The 19,472-nt window shown below is 35.1% G+C and overlaps 1 protein-coding gene across 6 annotated transcripts in view; it reads left to right on the top strand.

Moving 5' to 3' along the window:
- The window catches only part of LOC108750610 (RNA binding protein fox-1 homolog 2-like), a 304,555-nt gene that overhangs the window by 274,262 nt on the left and 10,821 nt on the right, over window positions 1-19,472 (top strand). For 2 of the 6 annotated variants that reach the window (XM_018490163.1, XM_018490160.1), the window contains 3 exons: window positions 7,085-7,238; window positions 11,021-11,084; window positions 12,184-12,210. In XM_018490163.1, coding sequence (XP_018345665.1) covers window positions 7,085-7,238; window positions 11,021-11,084; window positions 12,184-12,210 — 245 coding nt within the window. Of the gene's footprint in view, window positions 1-76; window positions 225-7,084; window positions 7,239-11,020; window positions 11,085-12,183; window positions 12,211-13,471; window positions 13,493-19,472 lie in introns of all 6 variants that reach the window. The other 4 variants (XM_018490161.1, XM_018490162.1, XM_018490164.1 and 1 more) reach the window with 4 other exon arrangements.

Below are 19,472 nucleotides of genomic sequence, written 5' to 3'. Positions count from 1 at the left end.
ATTAAGACACCGGCGCTCCCGCCATTGCGCGATCACGGGAGCGACATTTAACACTAACAGACTCTGACAAAAACAGGATACAGGTTGCCGGCCATGCCGTGGAGCTGGCTAGGAGCGGCGGCGCCATCGGCAGCTACAGCTGCAGCGGTCGCCGCGGCCGCGGTGACCCCATCGCCTGCAGCTGCACCACTCGTCCTTGCACCCAGAGCGGCGGCGAGACGGAGGTACGGATTGAGTTAAGGATCCTACCACATGTGCGGCACCGAGACAATCGTATTTAATATGTTGAAAGCGATAAACGAGCACGAACACCTCAAATTTACCCCGACCAACCTTGATCAACCGTCCCCCCCCCCCCCTCACTTTCTTCGTTCCCATCGCGCACTGACAGAAATGTTTTGTATATATAGGGACTTACAAAAAACTTTATCTTTTAATTAAAAAATTTTGTTCTAATAAAAATTTGAATTAGAATTTTAATCGAACTTCGATTAGATCGACAAAATTTTTTAATTAGCAGAAAGTTGTATTTGTAAGAAAAGTTAAAAATTTTTTTGACAGAACTCTCCAAAGAATAAAACATTTTTAACTTAACTTACAAAAATTTATATACTTTTCCCTTAAAGAATGTTTTCGTACGTCACATATCATACAAAACATTTCTCTCAGTGCGAAACGGAAGACGGCAGACGCGGTTCGAGACAAAGCGGATCTGAATAACTTGAAATATCTCGCATTACAGATAAAACGCGCTCGGTTCTTCTTGCATTTTACCGAGAATACCGAAAATCGCTTTCGATAAACGCGCCAGACGTCCAAAGCTTCTTACCGTGCAATTGTTAAATTGTTTAAATCTGTGCGCTTTTAAAAATGTTCTCTTTTCCTTTTTCATTTGTCGTTCGGAAAACCCGCACAATCGCTTTGTTCACGTTTTCGGTGCAATTAGGTCAATTTTTAAAATTAGGTCGCGCTTGGCAAAAATTTCCGTCCAAGGGAATCTTCAAGAGTTTCACGTACAAGCTTCGCGTCCGGTATACGTTTTAGAAAAAGAATGTCTTTTCCTCCACTTTCTTTGGTTAATACGAGACGAGTAATCCGCGAAGTAGAGCTAAAATTTCTCATTCGTATAAAAACACCGGCCAAGGAAATAACATCACGTAGTTTCAACTTTCTTCTCATCTACCGTAAATTTTACAAGATCTAATTACGAATATACGTCGCTCATTTAATAGATAATATTTTGATTGTATGTAGTATTAAAATAATACAATAGTATGTGAAGAATTATTTTTAAAAGAATTATTTTTGAAAATTATTATTAGGTATTCGGATACTGGTTAGAATTTTCTGTTTTATTAAATGGAGGTAATACGCGCGAAATTGAATGGATGCCAAGAAATTATGTATTTTTAGTTAATCATTGTTCTTGAAGTCCATCGTCGTTAATCGTACCGTTTCATTTTTTATGATCAAACCGGAATATTTTTCCTCGGGGAGATGGACTGCATTATAATTCAACTATGAACCATCGCAAAATGTACGCGATTTATTTAAGCTTAGACTATATAATGTATACTAGTTTTCGATTCATGCCGGTTAACGCATTACTCGTAAATTCACCGTGGGACATTATTTTACGTGTGTTATTTTACGTGTCTTATCATATCGTAAAATACCATTGTGATATATTCCATCACAATATGATAATGGTTTCCACTATCGTCATTGCGCAATTTCGCGATCCCTCTGATAGATTGCCGCGTAAAATCGGCATCATAAAATTTATTGTTGCATCGAACCGCAGACGCGTGTCCGACGAACGTTCCTTATATTATCTACTCCTTTTTCCTCTTATCGTATTTTTTCGTATATTGTCTCTCTACTTTCTACTGTTTGATAATTAATGTTGCCACCTTTCCTCTTCTCGGTGTACTCGTATCGGCAGTGTAGCACACAGAGTGGAAAGAAACCCGTTGAATATTCACTTGTGCACGAACCGCAAAACCACCACCCGAATGCTCCGCCATGGTTGTTGCATTGATGCTAGTTGGACGAACACAATACTGTTCCTTCCTTCCTCTATTATACATGTGTATATATAATATATGTATATCGTTTCTTTCTTCAGGGCACGCATTATATATCGATGTTTTCCGCCTAATTAGTCAAACTCGATCGGATGTTTAGGGAGCTCTCGGCGGCGGTCGATCTGTGGCCGGAAATAATCGCATGGATTTTCCACTAACATTTCTTACAACTACATTTTAAAGCGAATTTAATATGTGATAAAATCGACAACAAATTATTAGTTTTTGATATGATTATTGCAATAATGTTAATGTAAAAGAAAGTTAAAATTATAAGAATATAATAATTAAATTAAATCATGTTTTTAATAATTAAATTGTAACACAATTAGGTAATTATAATAAAACATTTGTATAATAATTAAAGTTGCTTTTAAGAAGGTCGCAATAATGCATTTAAAAAAAATTAGGCAATTTCTATCGAGCCGTGAAAAATTTATTTATGTCGTGTAACAATTTGCTTTTACATATTTATGATCACGCGCGCAAATGCAAATGAATCGAAATACATACGAGATGGAAACGTTTTACTTCGCGGCAACTGATGGGTTAATATTTAATTCGTAAGCTCATTGGTTTTCAATTAAATTTGCGTACCGACGAAAAGTCCATTTGTTTGCACAGAATTTACAACGTGCGGTTCAACGGGAAACTTTCGTTATCGCAAAAATTATTGATGGCGCTAACGTAACGTAACAATTTTGAATAAGGGACAAGCAGGCCAATTAAAGGATGGCGACAGCGCATTTAACTTTTTCATTGTTCGCGAATGTAATCTCTCTACTCTTCGTCGGATCGTATTATCGCCGGACCGCATATTTCCATAAATTTCGATTTTCTCCGGACCGGCGTGGCGCGGCGTGTCGGACGATCTGCCACAGCGTGCACAGTCGATTAATTAATAGCCGCTAATTGGCGTGTCACCCGCACTCGTAAAATTTGGCCGAAGACAGCAATCGCGTTCAGCATGGTTGGCTTTTAAATTCATATCCGGAATGAATCGAATGGTCGGTCGTCGCGCGTGTTGCATTCTCGAAATGTCAGTGTCGTGTGTACGAATTTTTTTTTTTTTTTTTTTTTCCCCCCAAAAATATGTCCCTCGCTTACTTTGATGTAGAGTGAAACATGAATTTCGAAAACGGATTGCGATAAACTGTTATATCGTATGAACTAGGAGAAAATGACAGCAATGCACTATATCGATATTTTCAGAAAGTCGACACGGAAGAATTGACGTAACAAACTATCAAAAAAGTGTCATTTACAATAAAATAAAATAAAAATATTTCTTTTAAATAGAAAAATTTGCAGAATATTATTTTGTAGACGTGAACTAAAGATTGTGTTTTAATAATTGAAAGTACGACTAAAATCCATAGAGAATGTACATATTTATACGCCGGCAATGTTAGTAATTACACTTCTGTGCCACAGATCACGCGAGCCTGTAGGAAAATGGAGTTCATGCAGTTGTAAACATCGGCCCCTTACACACAAACCACCTTCCTCTTTTTTGGAATGCGCCTGCTATTTTATGCATCACGCTCTTGTTCTTGACCCGCCTTTAGATAACCGGCGATCAAGCCGACCTATTAACCAACCCCTCGTCGTTGATCGTTAACTTACATTTTGATTTGCGCTAACATCACGCGCGTTACCTGCACAGTAGGTAGTTGTCTGTTGAGGATGCTGTTGATGTGCTGCTCATGTAATTCAACCTACTAGTCTAACAACAGTGCATATGTTTGTTATACTCTTTCGATGTAATTTTGATTATCAGAACTTTGAAGAGATGTGTTTTCACGATCGTTGTATTTTTTTTTTTAAATGTTGAAGAAATAAATTTATGTAACGGCATTTTATTTACAACTCACGATTAAATTTTCTAAATGAAAAATTTCGTTGTTCAGTAACATGGATTTTATTTTAAATATATGTATATATATATTGTACAATCAGTAACGTATAAATATAAGTAGATTGCAATACAAAAATTTTTATATCATTTATTTATTTTCTTTTTAAGAAATCAAAGGATTCATTTCTTTAACAAACTTTATTCTCTTCAAGGTGAATTTTTCGAGGTGAACCATGTATATAAATGAGAAAGCACTTGTTAAATCGCTCCATCAGCAGCTGATCCGAACGAGATGGCTTGGTGCCGATGAAAAGGTAGGCAGAAATCGTTAGATTTTATTGCTCCATCTTGGACCAGCCGGAGATAAAAAGGATTCTTCTCATCGCGCCGAGTTTGTTTTTCCAACTTTTTTTTCTTGTCAGATATGTCGATAACTCAACGTCGTTTGTCGTTGCCGTCAATACAACGGCAATTCATTAAAGTCACTATCCATCCATCAGGATTATTCATATGATCCCTCATTTATTAATTACATCATCTATTAATGCTCAAAACGTAAATTAAGAAATATCTCAGAAGTATAATTTATCATAGATAAATTATCTATTTTCTGGCAGATTGATATTTTTATCTAATAATATAGATAGTTGGGTCTAATGATTTAGTTGTAACATCTTTGACCTTTTTATATCTCTGCAATTTTAAGAATAATTTTTTATTATCTGGAGAAGTAATATTTTTATTCTATAAGTATCTCTCAAATCAAGGAGCATTATTTTATTCGTTTTTTTTTTTTTATCGTCTTCCGAGTGCAATTCTTCGCCGTTTTGCTATCTACGAGATTGCTGATAATAGAGTCTCGATTATTTTCCATCTCTTCGAAATATAAGGATTGGTTAATATTCCACAATCTCATTGAAATTTACCGAGCGAAAGCTTACTGCCACGAATCTGAAATGCATCACCGAGCGAGAAAGCCCTGCAGCCACCGTTGTGCATCGTCAGCTTCCGGAACTGCGCGTATCCGCGGTCTTTCTTCCCCTTACGAAAGCTGGCGTCGATCATGCAACCGGCAGCTGCTACACAATGTGAACGGATCGAGTCGTGACATCCATGTCGCCGTCTATTCAACTCCATCGGAAAAATTCCCTTCGAAAACCTCTGTAGAGACCAAATGAAAAAGACAAGCTCATCAACTTCATAGAATATCTTAAGCTGCCCCACGACGCTCAATATTATTGTATAATTAATTTGTACAATATTACTAATCCCTCCCTTTAAACAATTCGAAACAAACAGTCGCAGATTATCACAAAAGTAGAAATTAGGAAAATGTTAAGGAAATTGAAAACAGTCAGGAAAATGAAGGAAGACTCAAGGAATTTTCAAAATTTTTAGGAGCGTTAAAATTCTTGGCTTCAAACAAATTTAATATGCATACATTATATCTACACAGTTTTGGAATCAAAACTATCAATTAATAATTAAATGCAAGCACTATCAGCAGCATTAATAGTAATTAATGTTGCTGTTATTCTTTGAATAAAATTTATTATTATATTAAAATATTACTGAAAGATTCAGGAAAAATTGTGAAATTTTATTTGGAAATCGGGGAAAGGATTTTTAGGATGAGAAATTTGTTGCAATCCTGAGTCGGAGGCTTTTCAATATAGCTTCCATATATCAATAATATTGATTTAGGGCTGCTGCCTTTACATTTGGCGTTGCAATCTTCGAGAGTTCTTTTTCTTTTCTCTTTCTTGTTTAATTTTGATAAATTCGCGAAATCTCAATTGTCATCGAAGTCTGCCAGATTACCTAGCTTCTCTGACACTATTCTTCGTCGAAGCTTCGAGGATTTCACACCGATCACGCAAGCTTCACTTCAAGGCGTGTGAATTTTGCCACTCGCGGAAATCGTCCTTCTATTTACGTTATCTGTTGAAGGAAATTGTTGCGACCCTTTGCGAGTAGATCGCAAATAACGATAAAACGCACCGAAAATCTATCTACTCGTAAAGCAGCCATTTCTTCTAGATGAATTTCGTTTCGCGAAGTTTCGTAGTCGTTTCTTTCCTTCCAAGCTATTCCTGAATGTCAAATACAAGCGGAGTAGAGGTAGCGAACTTTCCTATTTTCGATTTTCTGAAGTTCTCTGCGCTCTGCCACATCCTTTCTTTTCTTACGCCGCGAGATTCTCCGGTGTTTTCTGATGTTCGTATTTACTTCTTGGGGGCGATTCTCTAAAGCCAATCTTTGATAGGAAGAACAAAATTTCCTGCTCGTGCCGCAGCTTCTCTTAGATCGAAAGCTTTCTCTGCGCTGGCAGGGTCAGATACGTTTGTTGGTGAATCGTGCTTGTTTTTTACATTGTGCTATAAGCTTTAACAAGAAGGATCTTTTATTCCAACTACAGCCAGTTTGCCCATTCCTTTCTTTTATTATATACGCACCTCATTATTAAATTTTCATTAATATTGGCTAATTTTGAATTTATTTAATAATAGAAGTTTAAAGAACTTCAATTTTATACAATTTATTACATATTGTAAAAATGTTTTAAATTATTAATATAATTAATTAAGCGATTAATTTAATTATTTAAAAAGTGAGATTTACGTAGTAATTTCTAAATTAATACGAATTATAAATATTTGAATTATATAAAAGTGACTTTTTTTTATTTTTTTCAATTTCTGAAGGGAAAAATTAATTAGAGTTTCACCAAAAATTTGTTATTAAAATTTAACATAATGAGGATGCGATATCCCACAAATGAAAAAAAAAGAGAATACTATCTCACATTAATATTGTGTGCTTGTTCGAGTTTCTCGAATATGCTAATCGATCGGCGAATAAAAACTTTCTTGATATTCAAGAAATTATTATTCCACAAATTCCCTCGCGACAGTGAAATGTCCGATGAGTCAATTCCCAGGCATATCATTCCTAAGTCTCGTAACCGGATATAAAATCAAGTTGCAAACCTCGTCTCGCCGGCTGTCGATGTGCGCCGCGGTTCCTCGAGGAGGCAACCTGGAGTCCCACGGAGTGTTCGATAACAACATAAGTCTTCAAGGTAGGCAATCTTGTGTAATTGTGCATGTGCGCGCGTGTCGCGTGTGTGTTGTTACAGCTGCGGCACTTAGAGGAGTTGCCATACAACGTGGCCGAGTAGGAGCAGCGAGGGCGACTTTCCCAACCAGCGCGGCTGCCTTGGCACTGGCCAGGAATCCGGGGCAACTTGCAGCTGCAGCTGCGGCTACGGCCCTACATCCCTTCGCACCCGCGTAAGTATCGGTCCAGGTCAGGTTGCGTCTAACCGACGTCTAACCGGATGGAGGTATTCCTGTACTCTGTTAAGTGGCATTCTAATCGGCGTTTTTAATTAAATTTAATTACATCACTTTGCGATAATTCAACCCTTCTGTCAAGGCATGAATACATGATGGGTACCTATACATCATTTTTTAAACAATAAAAATTTACTTTTTCGTGCAAATTTTATTATGACGTTTTAAGAACCTCTTCAGGGTTCAACAAAGGACAATTTTGTCTTTACTTTATTCTCACTTATATTTTTTTTGCGGAAATCTTGTGAAACACGATAGTGAAAAGGTGAAAAATTATGCCTTGGCAAAAGAATTAAGACAATCACGAATTGATGGGAGATATCGGAAAGAATGATTTTGTCGAAGTTCTAAAAATTTAAATAGATATGGAAATAATTTTATTGGATTATCAAAATAATTGTGTATGTAGAACGTTTAAGCGTTGATGACGATACTGCGAGAAGTTTTGACATTCTAATAACTATTTTAAGAGCGTTCTACATAATTATTTTGATAGTCCGAACGAAATTATATCTTCAGTTCTGTATCTAGCTAAATTTTTAGATATTCTAGCAAAACCGTTCTTTTCATGCAATGTGATAATTCGAGTTGTCACTGCACTGTTTCCATGCATTTTCAATAAAACACCGATAAACCATTAACAAAATATATATCTCTACAGGAGCACTTCTGTATGATCTCGACTAATCATTTTAAAAAATATCTATATTCTGCAGCTTGTTTGATATTTTTTGTACGTATCCTTTTTCCTTCTTGGTGAATTTTTTCTTGCAGCGAGTAATCAAGAGCGCACCTCGAAAATACTTTCCTGTTACGAAACTTTCGCGAAGGTTCATTGAACGATCAAAATAGACGTATGGTATAACGACGATAATTAATTTACGTAGCCAGGGTGTGGAAGAGGTGCGTGCATCATTAAAGTTTCGAAGGACTTTTTCGCGATGGTCTTTTTCTTCTTAACGATCGGTACTTACGTAGTTAGCGTGATTTATATGCCACTAGTTCTCCCATGCAATAAAGTTTAACTCCGCGAATTCAAACGTTAAATCGCGTTCTCGAACTAATTATGTTATTTATCTTTAATAGTATTTACGATAAATAAACTTTTTATTTAGATCTAATCTGATTGGAGGGTCCTTCTTTTCACTTTTTCTTAAGTACAAATTACATTTTCGATAATCGGCGATCACATTCTCTTTATAATTGTTTTTCCAAATTTTAGCCACGTACCGAAAATTTAATTTTCTGCAAATATCAATGACTGTTGGTGTAAACAACTTTAACTCGCAGCTCGATGACGATCATTTAAACTATATTGCGACTGAATGTGGGAGTATCGTTGAGTATATACACTCCATCACTTCATCATGCGTCGAAGATCATCGAGTAATATCGAAAATAATTGGGGGGAATTACTCGCTGCAATGAGTTTGCACGCGCCGCTCGTTAAGGCTTTGCCTGTCAATCTCACATGCGTTTGCACACTGCATGTCCACCTTCCCAAAACCTATTTCCTACAAACGCCCCTTCCGCGCACAATGCGGATTATAATTTGCGAAAGAGCGTCCGCGACTCGCTCGTTTTTCGCTAAATGGAGACTTTGAACAAGCGGAAAAACGGAGGACGCTCCATTGCTTCTCTGCCGAGGATGATCAAAGAGGTGGTACCCGGAAAAAAAAAAAAAATTTCATTTCATCCAACTGCTCTTTGACTGATTAGAAGATTAAAACGCGACTGTTGGATCATCGCGTTTTGTCGGTCATGTCGCGATGATCGCGCGCATTTTTTTGTCGAAGATTAAAAATCGTTGTAGAATGTAGACACTTTATCTTTTTTTTTTTTTTTTTAACTTTTTATCATTCCGAATTTTTAGGAGCAAGCATTCGCGTCGAACGTCAATCGTTCGTTCATTTTAACGTTATGAAATTGGACATGGCGTTGGCAGGAATGAAAAATTTGAATACGGACGAAAATCAATCTTCGGAGCCTGTTACATCGATGCACACCCCGGCCGCGAAATCGGATTTGTCAAGTCCAATATCTATATATATTGTGTGTATGTATATACATATATATGTATATATGTATGTATATATATACATTCGTTATGAATTTTAATGTAAAGACCGTGTTGTTTAATTTATAACCTGAAGCAGATTATAGAGAAGAAAATGACTTATATTTTATCTCGAATTTGTGCAACGTCACACCAGGCAGAAACAAATCTTTTTTTTTTTCAAAATCAATATAAAGTTATACTTCGTAAAACGTTCGTATAATTTCAGGAATGAATTTTGTTTACAGAGAGAAAACGGTTGATAGAAATAGCTCAAACACAAATATATTTATTCTATCTGATTTGTTTTCGAGTTCCGATAGTTTCTTTGAGTTTCAGTAAATTTTGGCATATATTGGATCTTGTATTTGTTGTTCTGACCTCAAATATCTTATATTGTCTATTTGTAAATACTTTTATGACGTTTTGGGAAATTTATTTTTTTTATAAAAGCAATCGATAGTTTCCGACACACGCAATTCGATGATAATTTATATTTGCAATGATAATATATAGGGATGCAAAATGTTGTCGATAAATGATTACACTTAACGAAAATTTATTACACAGGAAATGTACGTACAAGTATATTTGTATATTTTTACTGAATTCAATATTGACAAGGCAAGAGATATGTAACGCACAGTTTTATTCTGATAAACATTTGCCAGATATACATATTTCAAATAATAATCATTTTTTTATTACTTATTTTTTCATGACTCTGAAGGCAATATTAAAGAATCTTAAACAAAGTTGAACAGGACGAATGTTTGTGCGCACTTTTTTATCATTACCGGTATGTTGAATTTACTCCTGAAATTACGCTCGCACTTTACGAAATGCGTATGTGTGCTGTAATAGTGCTTTCGTAACTTTCTTCATTCCTGACAGGGTACAGTCAAAACGAACCGCGAATTCGCATTCCATAAAGTCGACAAATTTTTTTTCTCCATGCCTTTTTAAAACAAGATTATTACTTACTCAAGTTAAATAGACTTTTAACAACGATCTTTCCCAACGGAGATAATAGAAGCGAGCTACTTGTAAAACTAATTCCATTGCGAATGCTACTGTGCGGATGCAATATAAAGCAATCAACCTTTTCCTCGGCATAATTTATGATCTTCGCGCATAAAACAAACTTCGTTCGCATAGTCGGGGGAGGACAAAGTTTATCGCCTCTGTCGTCCTCCATTATCCTATAAAGCGCGGATTATCGTATTCCAGAAATAAATTTTCAATTTTATTCTCGAACGAACGCAATGTTTAATATGTGACGTCTATTAAACGTGCGTTGTACATTATTGAATCGGAAGATTAAAGGTTTTTTTTTTTTTTTTTTTTTTTTAAGTGACAGCTTTTAACCGAATGTCCCTATTGTATTCAATATTAAAGTCTTTCTAAATATTTAGCGTGAAAAATATGGGCAAATGTCGAATTTGCAAAATACGTTATTTTTTTTTTTAAAGGGAATATTTGTATACAAACGAAAGATATTTAATCTTTTTAAATAAAAATAATTGATGGCGGGAATTGTAACGTTAATTACACTTTACAGAGAAAATCGTAAAGTCAGAAATTCAGTAATCTCCCCACGGATGCAGTGGCGGACAAGCGGATAAACCGTTCATAACTCATTGGTGGTTTTTATTTTTTGCAGCGTTTACTACGACCCTTTCCTCGCGGCTCATGCAGCGACGCAGGATCCCAACTACAGGTTGCAGGTGAGACATTTCTCGATTTCTACTAATTCTCGCGAACAATTATCTCTCGCTTCCGGTGCACGCGACCGCAGAGCGAGCTGCGGCTACCGAGACACGAGGTACTCGAATGAGTTTTTAATTAAATCGAAGAACGCGTGTGGTTAAATGGAAACGGTGCGATAATCAATCACGCCGCGATCGCCGTCTGATAATCGGCTATTAATCGGAAAAACAAAGCCTCGCGAGCGTTGACACGTTTTCATTATGTTGCGCTAAGACATAGAACGGACATAATTAATCGGGCAATCGGAAGATTATCGCCGACGGAATCGATACAAACAAAGCGATTGGACGCGAGCTTGTAGTGGTGTAGCAACCATGCATGATTTGATAAAACTTTGATAAATTTCTTTCATGAATTTCTTTCTACAGACAATTATTTAGAACATAAGCTTCGTCAGCGAATTGTCTAATTCTAAATACCTAAATAATTAAACATAAATATATTATTGAAATAAAATTACTCGCGTAATTAATAAAAAAAAAAAGCAGGTTTATTACTATTAAATCTATAGTGTCAACTTAATTTAAGTTGCCACTACTCCTACTCAATATATCGTTATTTTTAATGAAAACAATGGATAAATTCGACAATATATAGTGCCAAATTTATCTATTGTTTGAACAGTGGCGACTTAGATAAAATTTGATACCATAGATTTAACAGCGATTATTTCTTTCCTGAAATTTATTTTCAAAAATTAATTTTTCATTACGTATTAAAATTATATCTCTATTTTCTGAAAATAAATTGACTAGAAATAATTGTTATCACAAGCAAAATTGAACTTGATGATAAAATAAACATAATCGTATCAATAATCGTATAGTATTCGTAAGATTGTCGTATTCATAAGAAGCTCGTAATATCACAAACGTCGCGATATCAACCGCTTTGTGCAAGCCCGAAATGTTCTCGACGATAAACGTGAAAGCGCAAACGGAAAACGCTTATTCGCACGTGCACCGGAAGCGGAATGCAGCGCAGTATCTGTAAGACGAGACAAATGAGCGCAGAGATTTTGACTAAAGTCCGTAATCTCTTGGTGGACCCGTTTAGCTGGAATGGCCTCAAGCAACAGCTGACGTTAGTTGACACACATTTTGCCAGGCTTGCACACACGAGAGAACGCCAAAAGAGAGAAACCGATAACAATTACACCATCCCTATCTCGCGTTCTACATTGTCCCGACCATTCGCCATTCTCATTGTATCTCATTTTTCGCCTATCTGTTTCGTTCTCTCTTCCTTTCTCTCTCTCTCTCTCTCTCTCTCTCTCTCTCTCTCTCATTCAATAAAAATCCCGATGCATCCGACGGCACGATTAATCGAAAACAGCGCGAGCACTGTTAACTATCCAGATGATTATTTTTGCTCCGATGATGCCGTCTCTCTGACACCATTCCCGCGTGAATGGATTTTACATTCAATGTATTGACTTTCCCTTTGAAAATTAACTTTTTGTCGAAAAACAATGTCGAATAATATTTACAACTATAACAAACTATAACAAACGATTGTCGACGGCGAACACTTCATTTCTTTCGGCTCGAATCGCATTACTGAGAAATCGTTTTTTATAAGAAATTTAGTTTAGTGAAAAATACATCGAAAATTAAAGAAATATTCCATGAATTAATAAAACCAAAATATTTCGGTAAAATCAAATTTAAAATTTGTTCAACCAAAAATGCAATATAAAAAGTAATTTCTGCTACATATTTTTAGTAATATGCAATTACTTTTTTAACGTATCAATAAAAACAATCTTTCCAAATGAAACCTTTAACAGGAAAGAAAAAGAAGGCAATCGATTTTAAAAAAGCTTTTTAATATTACTTTTTAATATTAAACGTTTCGAGCATTGCATTATGTATAATTTACTATCGGATTAATTTGTGATTTTTTTGTAGGGCGATCTCAAAATAAAATTCACTTTATGCGAGTTTATACGAGAGTCCTCTGCTACCTCTCGATTGCGCGGCATCTTGTTGCATCTTGTTGCCTAAATACTTCTTCCTCATACACTATTCCTTCCACCTTTGCATCATCTTTGTTCCCGTTTCTTCTTCTTTATATTAATTTTTCTCCTGTCATCTTTTATAGCTGTTTAAAGGGATGATTATTAATTGACGACATGTAATCGTGGGGGGACCAATGAAAGAAAAAGTGGATGGTAGATTACATTAACGTCGATTGTACAGACTTTTGCGTTTGCATCGGGAAAGGGGGGAATTAATTCGCTTAAAACGAGGACTTAATTCCTTCGTGTAAAAACTCGAGCTCGAGTTTCCGCCGCCCGGTATCCTTCCGGAATTTCTTTTCAGGTTTGCCGTTTGTGTTTCAGGCTAAAGCGCCCGCCCTGGAGGTAGGAATTAAGGGTCCGCCTGTTCTTCTCTCGTCTTCTCCGTCTGTTTTATCTATACACATCCCTCTTTTTCTTCTTCTGTTTTATTCAGTCTGTTCTCTCTTTGTTCTTTTCACGTTTTCGTTTGTTCGCAAGATTGAAGTGCTCACCGATTGTCGACGACTACTTAGTTAAACGTGTTTCCCAATCCACTTTTTGCTAAAAAAAAAAATATATATATATATATATACATATATCCTCCCTTCCATGAAAATCTCGTTGTAACTTTTCCTGCGACAGAAGGTCGTTTAGGGGAGCTGTAGAAGAGTATTCAGCCGACGAGGTTTTTCTCCTCCGACCATGTTGCGTTTCTTTATTTTTTTTCTTTTCTTTTTCTGTGATCCTCGATTGATATTAGCGTGAAGACAGCATGTAATGTCGCCTTTTACAATCAGTAGAGCATGCGTCGCACAGACCTAGAAATACGTCGTAGGAGGCCTATACAAGTGGAGCAAACATTTTGTGATAAATGCACGCAATTAAGTGTGTCGTTTGGAGTTCCTCAAATTTGAGGGAGCTTTGTATTATGCGGACCAGTAGACAAGTGGCATAGGCAGGTTTCGTGTGATTAGAAAGCTACGCTAAGGTAGATGGTAGCCGTACCAAATTCGTACTGATGGTGTTTTAGTTACGTTAAGCGCACCACGTGAAATATTTCTTGACAATTAACTGTAAAAAAAACATAGGAATTTTTATTATCTAATAAAAATCCAAGACTTAAATGTAACGGTCGAAGTATTTTTTGAAAAATATTTTGATTATGGGAGAAGATATTCTCAAATACGACTCGTAATATTATTTTTTTGCTATATCACACATTGATGTAAACATTCAAGCAAGTTCTATGTGGAAAAACAATTTCACTCGGGAAAACAATAAAATATCTAAAAGTTAGATATAGATCTGAAAATAATTTTGTTGAACCATCAAAACAGGTACGTAGAAATACCAAGCATGATGAGCAATGTTACAAAAAGTCTTTTTAGTAATCAATTTAAAAGTCTTACATAATTATTTTGATTCGCAAATTATTAGATTATCATATTAGAATGAATCAATAAATGTATGATACCTATTAGAGTTAACACAATTTGTTAAGATACTGTAATAAATAAATTTTCACATATTTTAACAACTTGTGTTGGCTCTGATAAGCATTTACATTTATTTATTTTGATCCAACAAAATTATTTTCAGATCTATGTCTAGATATAGATATTTCGGCAAAACTGCCATTTCCATAATACAAACTTATTTCGGAAATCAACGGAATCGATTTTGTTTAAATCGATAACCTGCCGTTCTAAAGGAGATTTTTTACACCGAAAATAAATATGTCTATAAAACCTAAACACGTGATGCAGTTGTAAATGCCGATAAATAGCAAAGCAAAGACCATTTTGCGGTTCTGAATCATTGAGCAATGATCATTTGTTGGATGCATTATACGCACGAGCAACTTTACGAGATCATCGCTGGCAGACACTTTAAAAGTCGACTTTCGACATTATGACATTATTGAGCAAATGCTTTGTTATGAATGTCGTAGAGTCAAAGTATATTGCTTCAGGAATTTTTATGTCCCTTGTAAAGAAATTTATTATGAATATATATCAAGAGATCGAAGCGCACAGATCGCGCCAGAAATTCTCGCTCAAATTCTATAAGAGAAAATTCAGTCTTAGGGGCATTGAAGCGACGATGTTAAAATAACAGAAAAGCATTATTCGCTATTTATAGAGAAATAACTAAACAAATCTTTAATCTTTGTTTATGAACGTTAAAATTCAAGAATATGTCAAACTGCGCATAAAAATTGCTTCCTCGTCGTTATATCGTATAAATTGTAAGTTGCTTATCGAATGGAGACGAATATTAAATAAATCGTTACTTTATCGATAACGTGTGAATGAAAAAAACGAGGTTAGTAACACGTAAAACGAATGCACATAAATAATAAACCAAAAGCGATTAATGAAACGTTAAATGGCGCTAACGGAGAAAGCAGGGGATTCTCGCGTTCGATGAAAATTCGTGATCGGAAAGCGTGAAGGAGTGTCTTCAAACGAACTGAGTTATAAATTGTCCAGGCGTGTGCGCTGAGAATTTTTTTTTGCGGCTAATTTGGACGGGCGCAATCTGCAAATTTGACAGCTAACATCCCGGTCAAACGCGTGCTTTTTTCGTTGCCACCCACGTTTTCATTGGTGAAGAAACCGTTCGTACGGAGAATTTACGAGCCGTCCACGTAACAGAGTCGGCCCAATTGCCAACCTCTTCTTCGACTTTGTTGAGAGACGCCGTAAATCAACGTCATCGAGGAACACACGTCATATTACGACTGACGGGCTCATCCTAGCCAGATCCGCGAGGATATTCGCGTGTTAAATGTCAACGGCACACAGCGCGAAATGGACCCATATATTCTAGCTATTTATACGAATTTTCTGCATTTCCTCCTCTTTTGAGACGTTAATCGTAAAATTTAAATTTGAAAAATATCAAAAAAAATATACAAATAATCGATAGAAAATGGGAATTGATAAAAAAAAGAAACATTGTAATCGCGTAATAAATTATTTTAAATATAATAATCTGTATAGAATTATAGATACACACAGAATAAATGATTTTGCTGAGAAGCATCTAAATTTTGATACAATTCAGGTAGATGCAGATCTGAAAATAATTTAATGGACTGTCAAAATAATTATGTAAAAAAACTCAAACATGATGAGTAATATTATAAAAAGTTTTTCTATTCTAAGAATGCAATTCGAACGCCCTACATAATCATTTCGGTAGACCGATAAAATTATTTTCAGATCTGTATCTACTTGAATTTTTAAATATTCTAGCAAAACCATTCTTTTATTAGAGTCTGTAAGATATTGAGTTCATATTGGCTTTATATTGAGTCTGTTAAATCTGTAATTAGATTACAAAATGTCAAAGCTAAATTTTAAAAAAGAAAAATCTTGCAATAATAATCGTATTCTATAAATATTCCGTAAAAATTTAATCTTGTGATCTTCAATGATTATTTTATTTTATTTTATTTTATTATGCAAGATAGATTGTTACCTCTGTATCTATACGAATAAATACTAATAAATACTTTTTAGTACAGTAAATGTGTCCAGCAACTGAGCAATAATTCACTTTTGAAAATCGCGAAAAGTTCCCGATAGGATTAAAATGTTTATTTAACTTTGGTTCGATAACTAGTTCGGCCGCACTGGTTTAATTTGCGTGTTTTTTTCCGGGGAGATCGAAATGCCATATTAAGGAAGTATTTTGAAAGTCTTTTCATTAGCTTAATTGAGGGCTTAATCGTCGGATCTACAGCAAGCTTTCCATCAGCGAATAATATAAGTCATACAGTTTGTATGCTATAATTGGCAAAAGATGTTTTTGCCTCCTTATTATCCATCAGATGTTTTTACAGTCGCAAATAAAAATTAAGGCTTTCATCTTTAGCTTGTTAGCATATACCTTAACGTTAATAAAAGGTACATAAAGAAAGAAAGAACGAAAAGATGGAAAGTCGAAGTAATTCAAAGAAAAGCAGACCAGTCTTTCTTCAATTTTCTGCTCTATTCAATTATTAAATTCAATTAGACGTGCAGAAATGTAATTTTTATTATTACAACGTGAAATGTTTGCTAATATACACGCGGAAAAGTAAAAATGTTAAGATCAGTTTATTAAAAATTTTATTTATGACACAAGCTATCCCAAATACATAGTTAAATAACATTTTAATAGTAATAATTTAAAATAATAGATAGAATATTTGTTCTCCTCTCTTCTGTTCTAAAATTTTTAAAGTTAATTAAAACAATTACACGATTATATCCTTTTTGCATTAGGAAAAATATTATCTTTCATGCATTTTTTCAAAACGCGCTCAGTAGAACTTACTTTCCACGACCTTTGTTACTGTTAGAATTTAATTGTTAAGCGTTCTCACCTGTACCACAATGTAAACAGAGGTTTCGAGTCTGCGGTTGCGCCGTTTAAACAGGCCATTGTCGGACACGGACGGAAGATACGAGGCGCGAGAAAGGACGTGAAGCGAAAAAAAGTACTCGCGGAGTCCGACCACAACGAGGTGCTGAATCGACGTAACTGCGAGATAAAAAGCTATAATCGCCAGTTTCGCGTACGACAAGAGAACACCATTTCTTGCCACGATCTCGACACTTCTGGTCGGTTGACCCCGGAAATTGGATTCGCGAGAAATTATTATCTCCTTGTTTCCGACGCTATTTCGAAAGCGAAATTCATTGCGGCCATACACGCTGAAGGGATTACGTAATTCTCACCGCAGTAAGATCGAATCATTGCGAGAAACAAACGGTGCAATTCTTTGATTCTCCGCGTGTTTTGAACAGTTTGAGAACGAAATTTCATTCGAGAAAATTTGTGGAGCAACTTGGCGCCACTCACTCCGCTTTCAATACGTCCTGTTTTCTTCCTGGTAGCAAAACAGCTCGTTCGCCGCTTCGTCTCCACCTACCCTCCCTCCCCCCCCCACTGCCTTTTTTCGTGACAAAACGTCGAATAACAACCCGTTCCTGACCGCTGAAAGTTTCTGGCGCCGACTAAATTGTGTTTTCGTCGCGATACGTGAGCCGGTCAGCCAATTCACACTGTAAGTCGCTATTTACGGGCCGTTATTTCTTCGCGATGTCAAAAATTATTGAACGCTCAATAACGCTGTCATTCTGACAGAGTTACGAACAGCTTCTGTTCGAAAGTTGTATTTCCTGTATGCATTATTAAAATTTGAAGCCTGAAACATAATTGAAAAGCACAGAAAATAGGAACAGGGAATGATAGATTTCAATCCATCAGAATACACAGCTGCTGATTGAAATCTGTTATGCTTTGTTCCTATGTCTGTACTTTTTAATTATGTCTTAGACTTCCGTTCCACATTATGCAAATATTTTATTCTTTCCATGTAAATTTATTTGAACGATCCAAGAACGATCCAAGAATAGTATTTAATATTTAATAATAAAGAGTTCGAATTTTTACGTTTAAAGTTTAAGTTTGAAAACAAAAATACATCGTCACTTTTTGTATTAATATTGAAATAACGAAATGATAATTCATCTATTTAATATTTAACTGAAGCTTCGTCGAATGGCTAATACTAAATTATACATAAAAGTTACATCACTTTTCGAACTTTAAAATTTTCAAATACCTGAATATTATCAAACTCTGAATTGATATTTTAAAACTATTTGAAAGCTTTTAATTTGATTACTTATAGCTTTTTGATATTTTTACTCGATAAAAATTGATTTCAAATTTTGCAACAAATTGTAGGTTAACATGTTTTGAAATTGTTGGACTTTTTTTTTATATTATCGGTTTTTTATTAAGCCTGCAATAATTTATTGATTTACGCGAGCAATGGGCAATGCTCGGATTGTGACATTCTTTTACAACTCTGTGCGAGCAATTACCTAGATTTAATATCTACAAATTTTTGAAATATATTTCGCGTCTTTTTCTTTTATTAATAACGAAATAACGGATTTTACTTATTAGTACGGACGGTATAATAATACTCGATGTTTCGAAATTATGATTATGGCAGTGCTGTAATATTCCTTTTGCATCGTCGTTCTTTGTGTTAATATTGGAGTAATAAAATGATAATTCATCTATTTAATATTTAACTGAAGTTTCGTCGAATAGGTCAACATTAAATTATACATAATATATTAGCAATTACATGGAATAATTTATATAGAATACAGATTTATTAGTAAATATATTTACACACCCGGCGATTTTTTTTATTAATTACTCTTTAATCTTATTTTTTATTGTAAAATATTTAGTCACATATAAATTTAATTAAAATCTATGAAAAAAAACAAATTTTATCATCCATGTAGTATAATATAATTATAACTTT

The sequence above is a fragment of the Trachymyrmex septentrionalis genome, unplaced genomic scaffold (genome assembly GCF_001594115.1).
Source record: "Trachymyrmex septentrionalis isolate Tsep2-gDNA-1 unplaced genomic scaffold, Tsep1.0 scaffold37, whole genome shotgun sequence".
Taxonomy (NCBI): domain Eukaryota; kingdom Metazoa; phylum Arthropoda; class Insecta; order Hymenoptera; family Formicidae; genus Trachymyrmex; species Trachymyrmex septentrionalis.
Note: the sequence above shows the minus strand (reverse complement) of the source record. Positions and strands in the feature narration are given on the sequence as shown.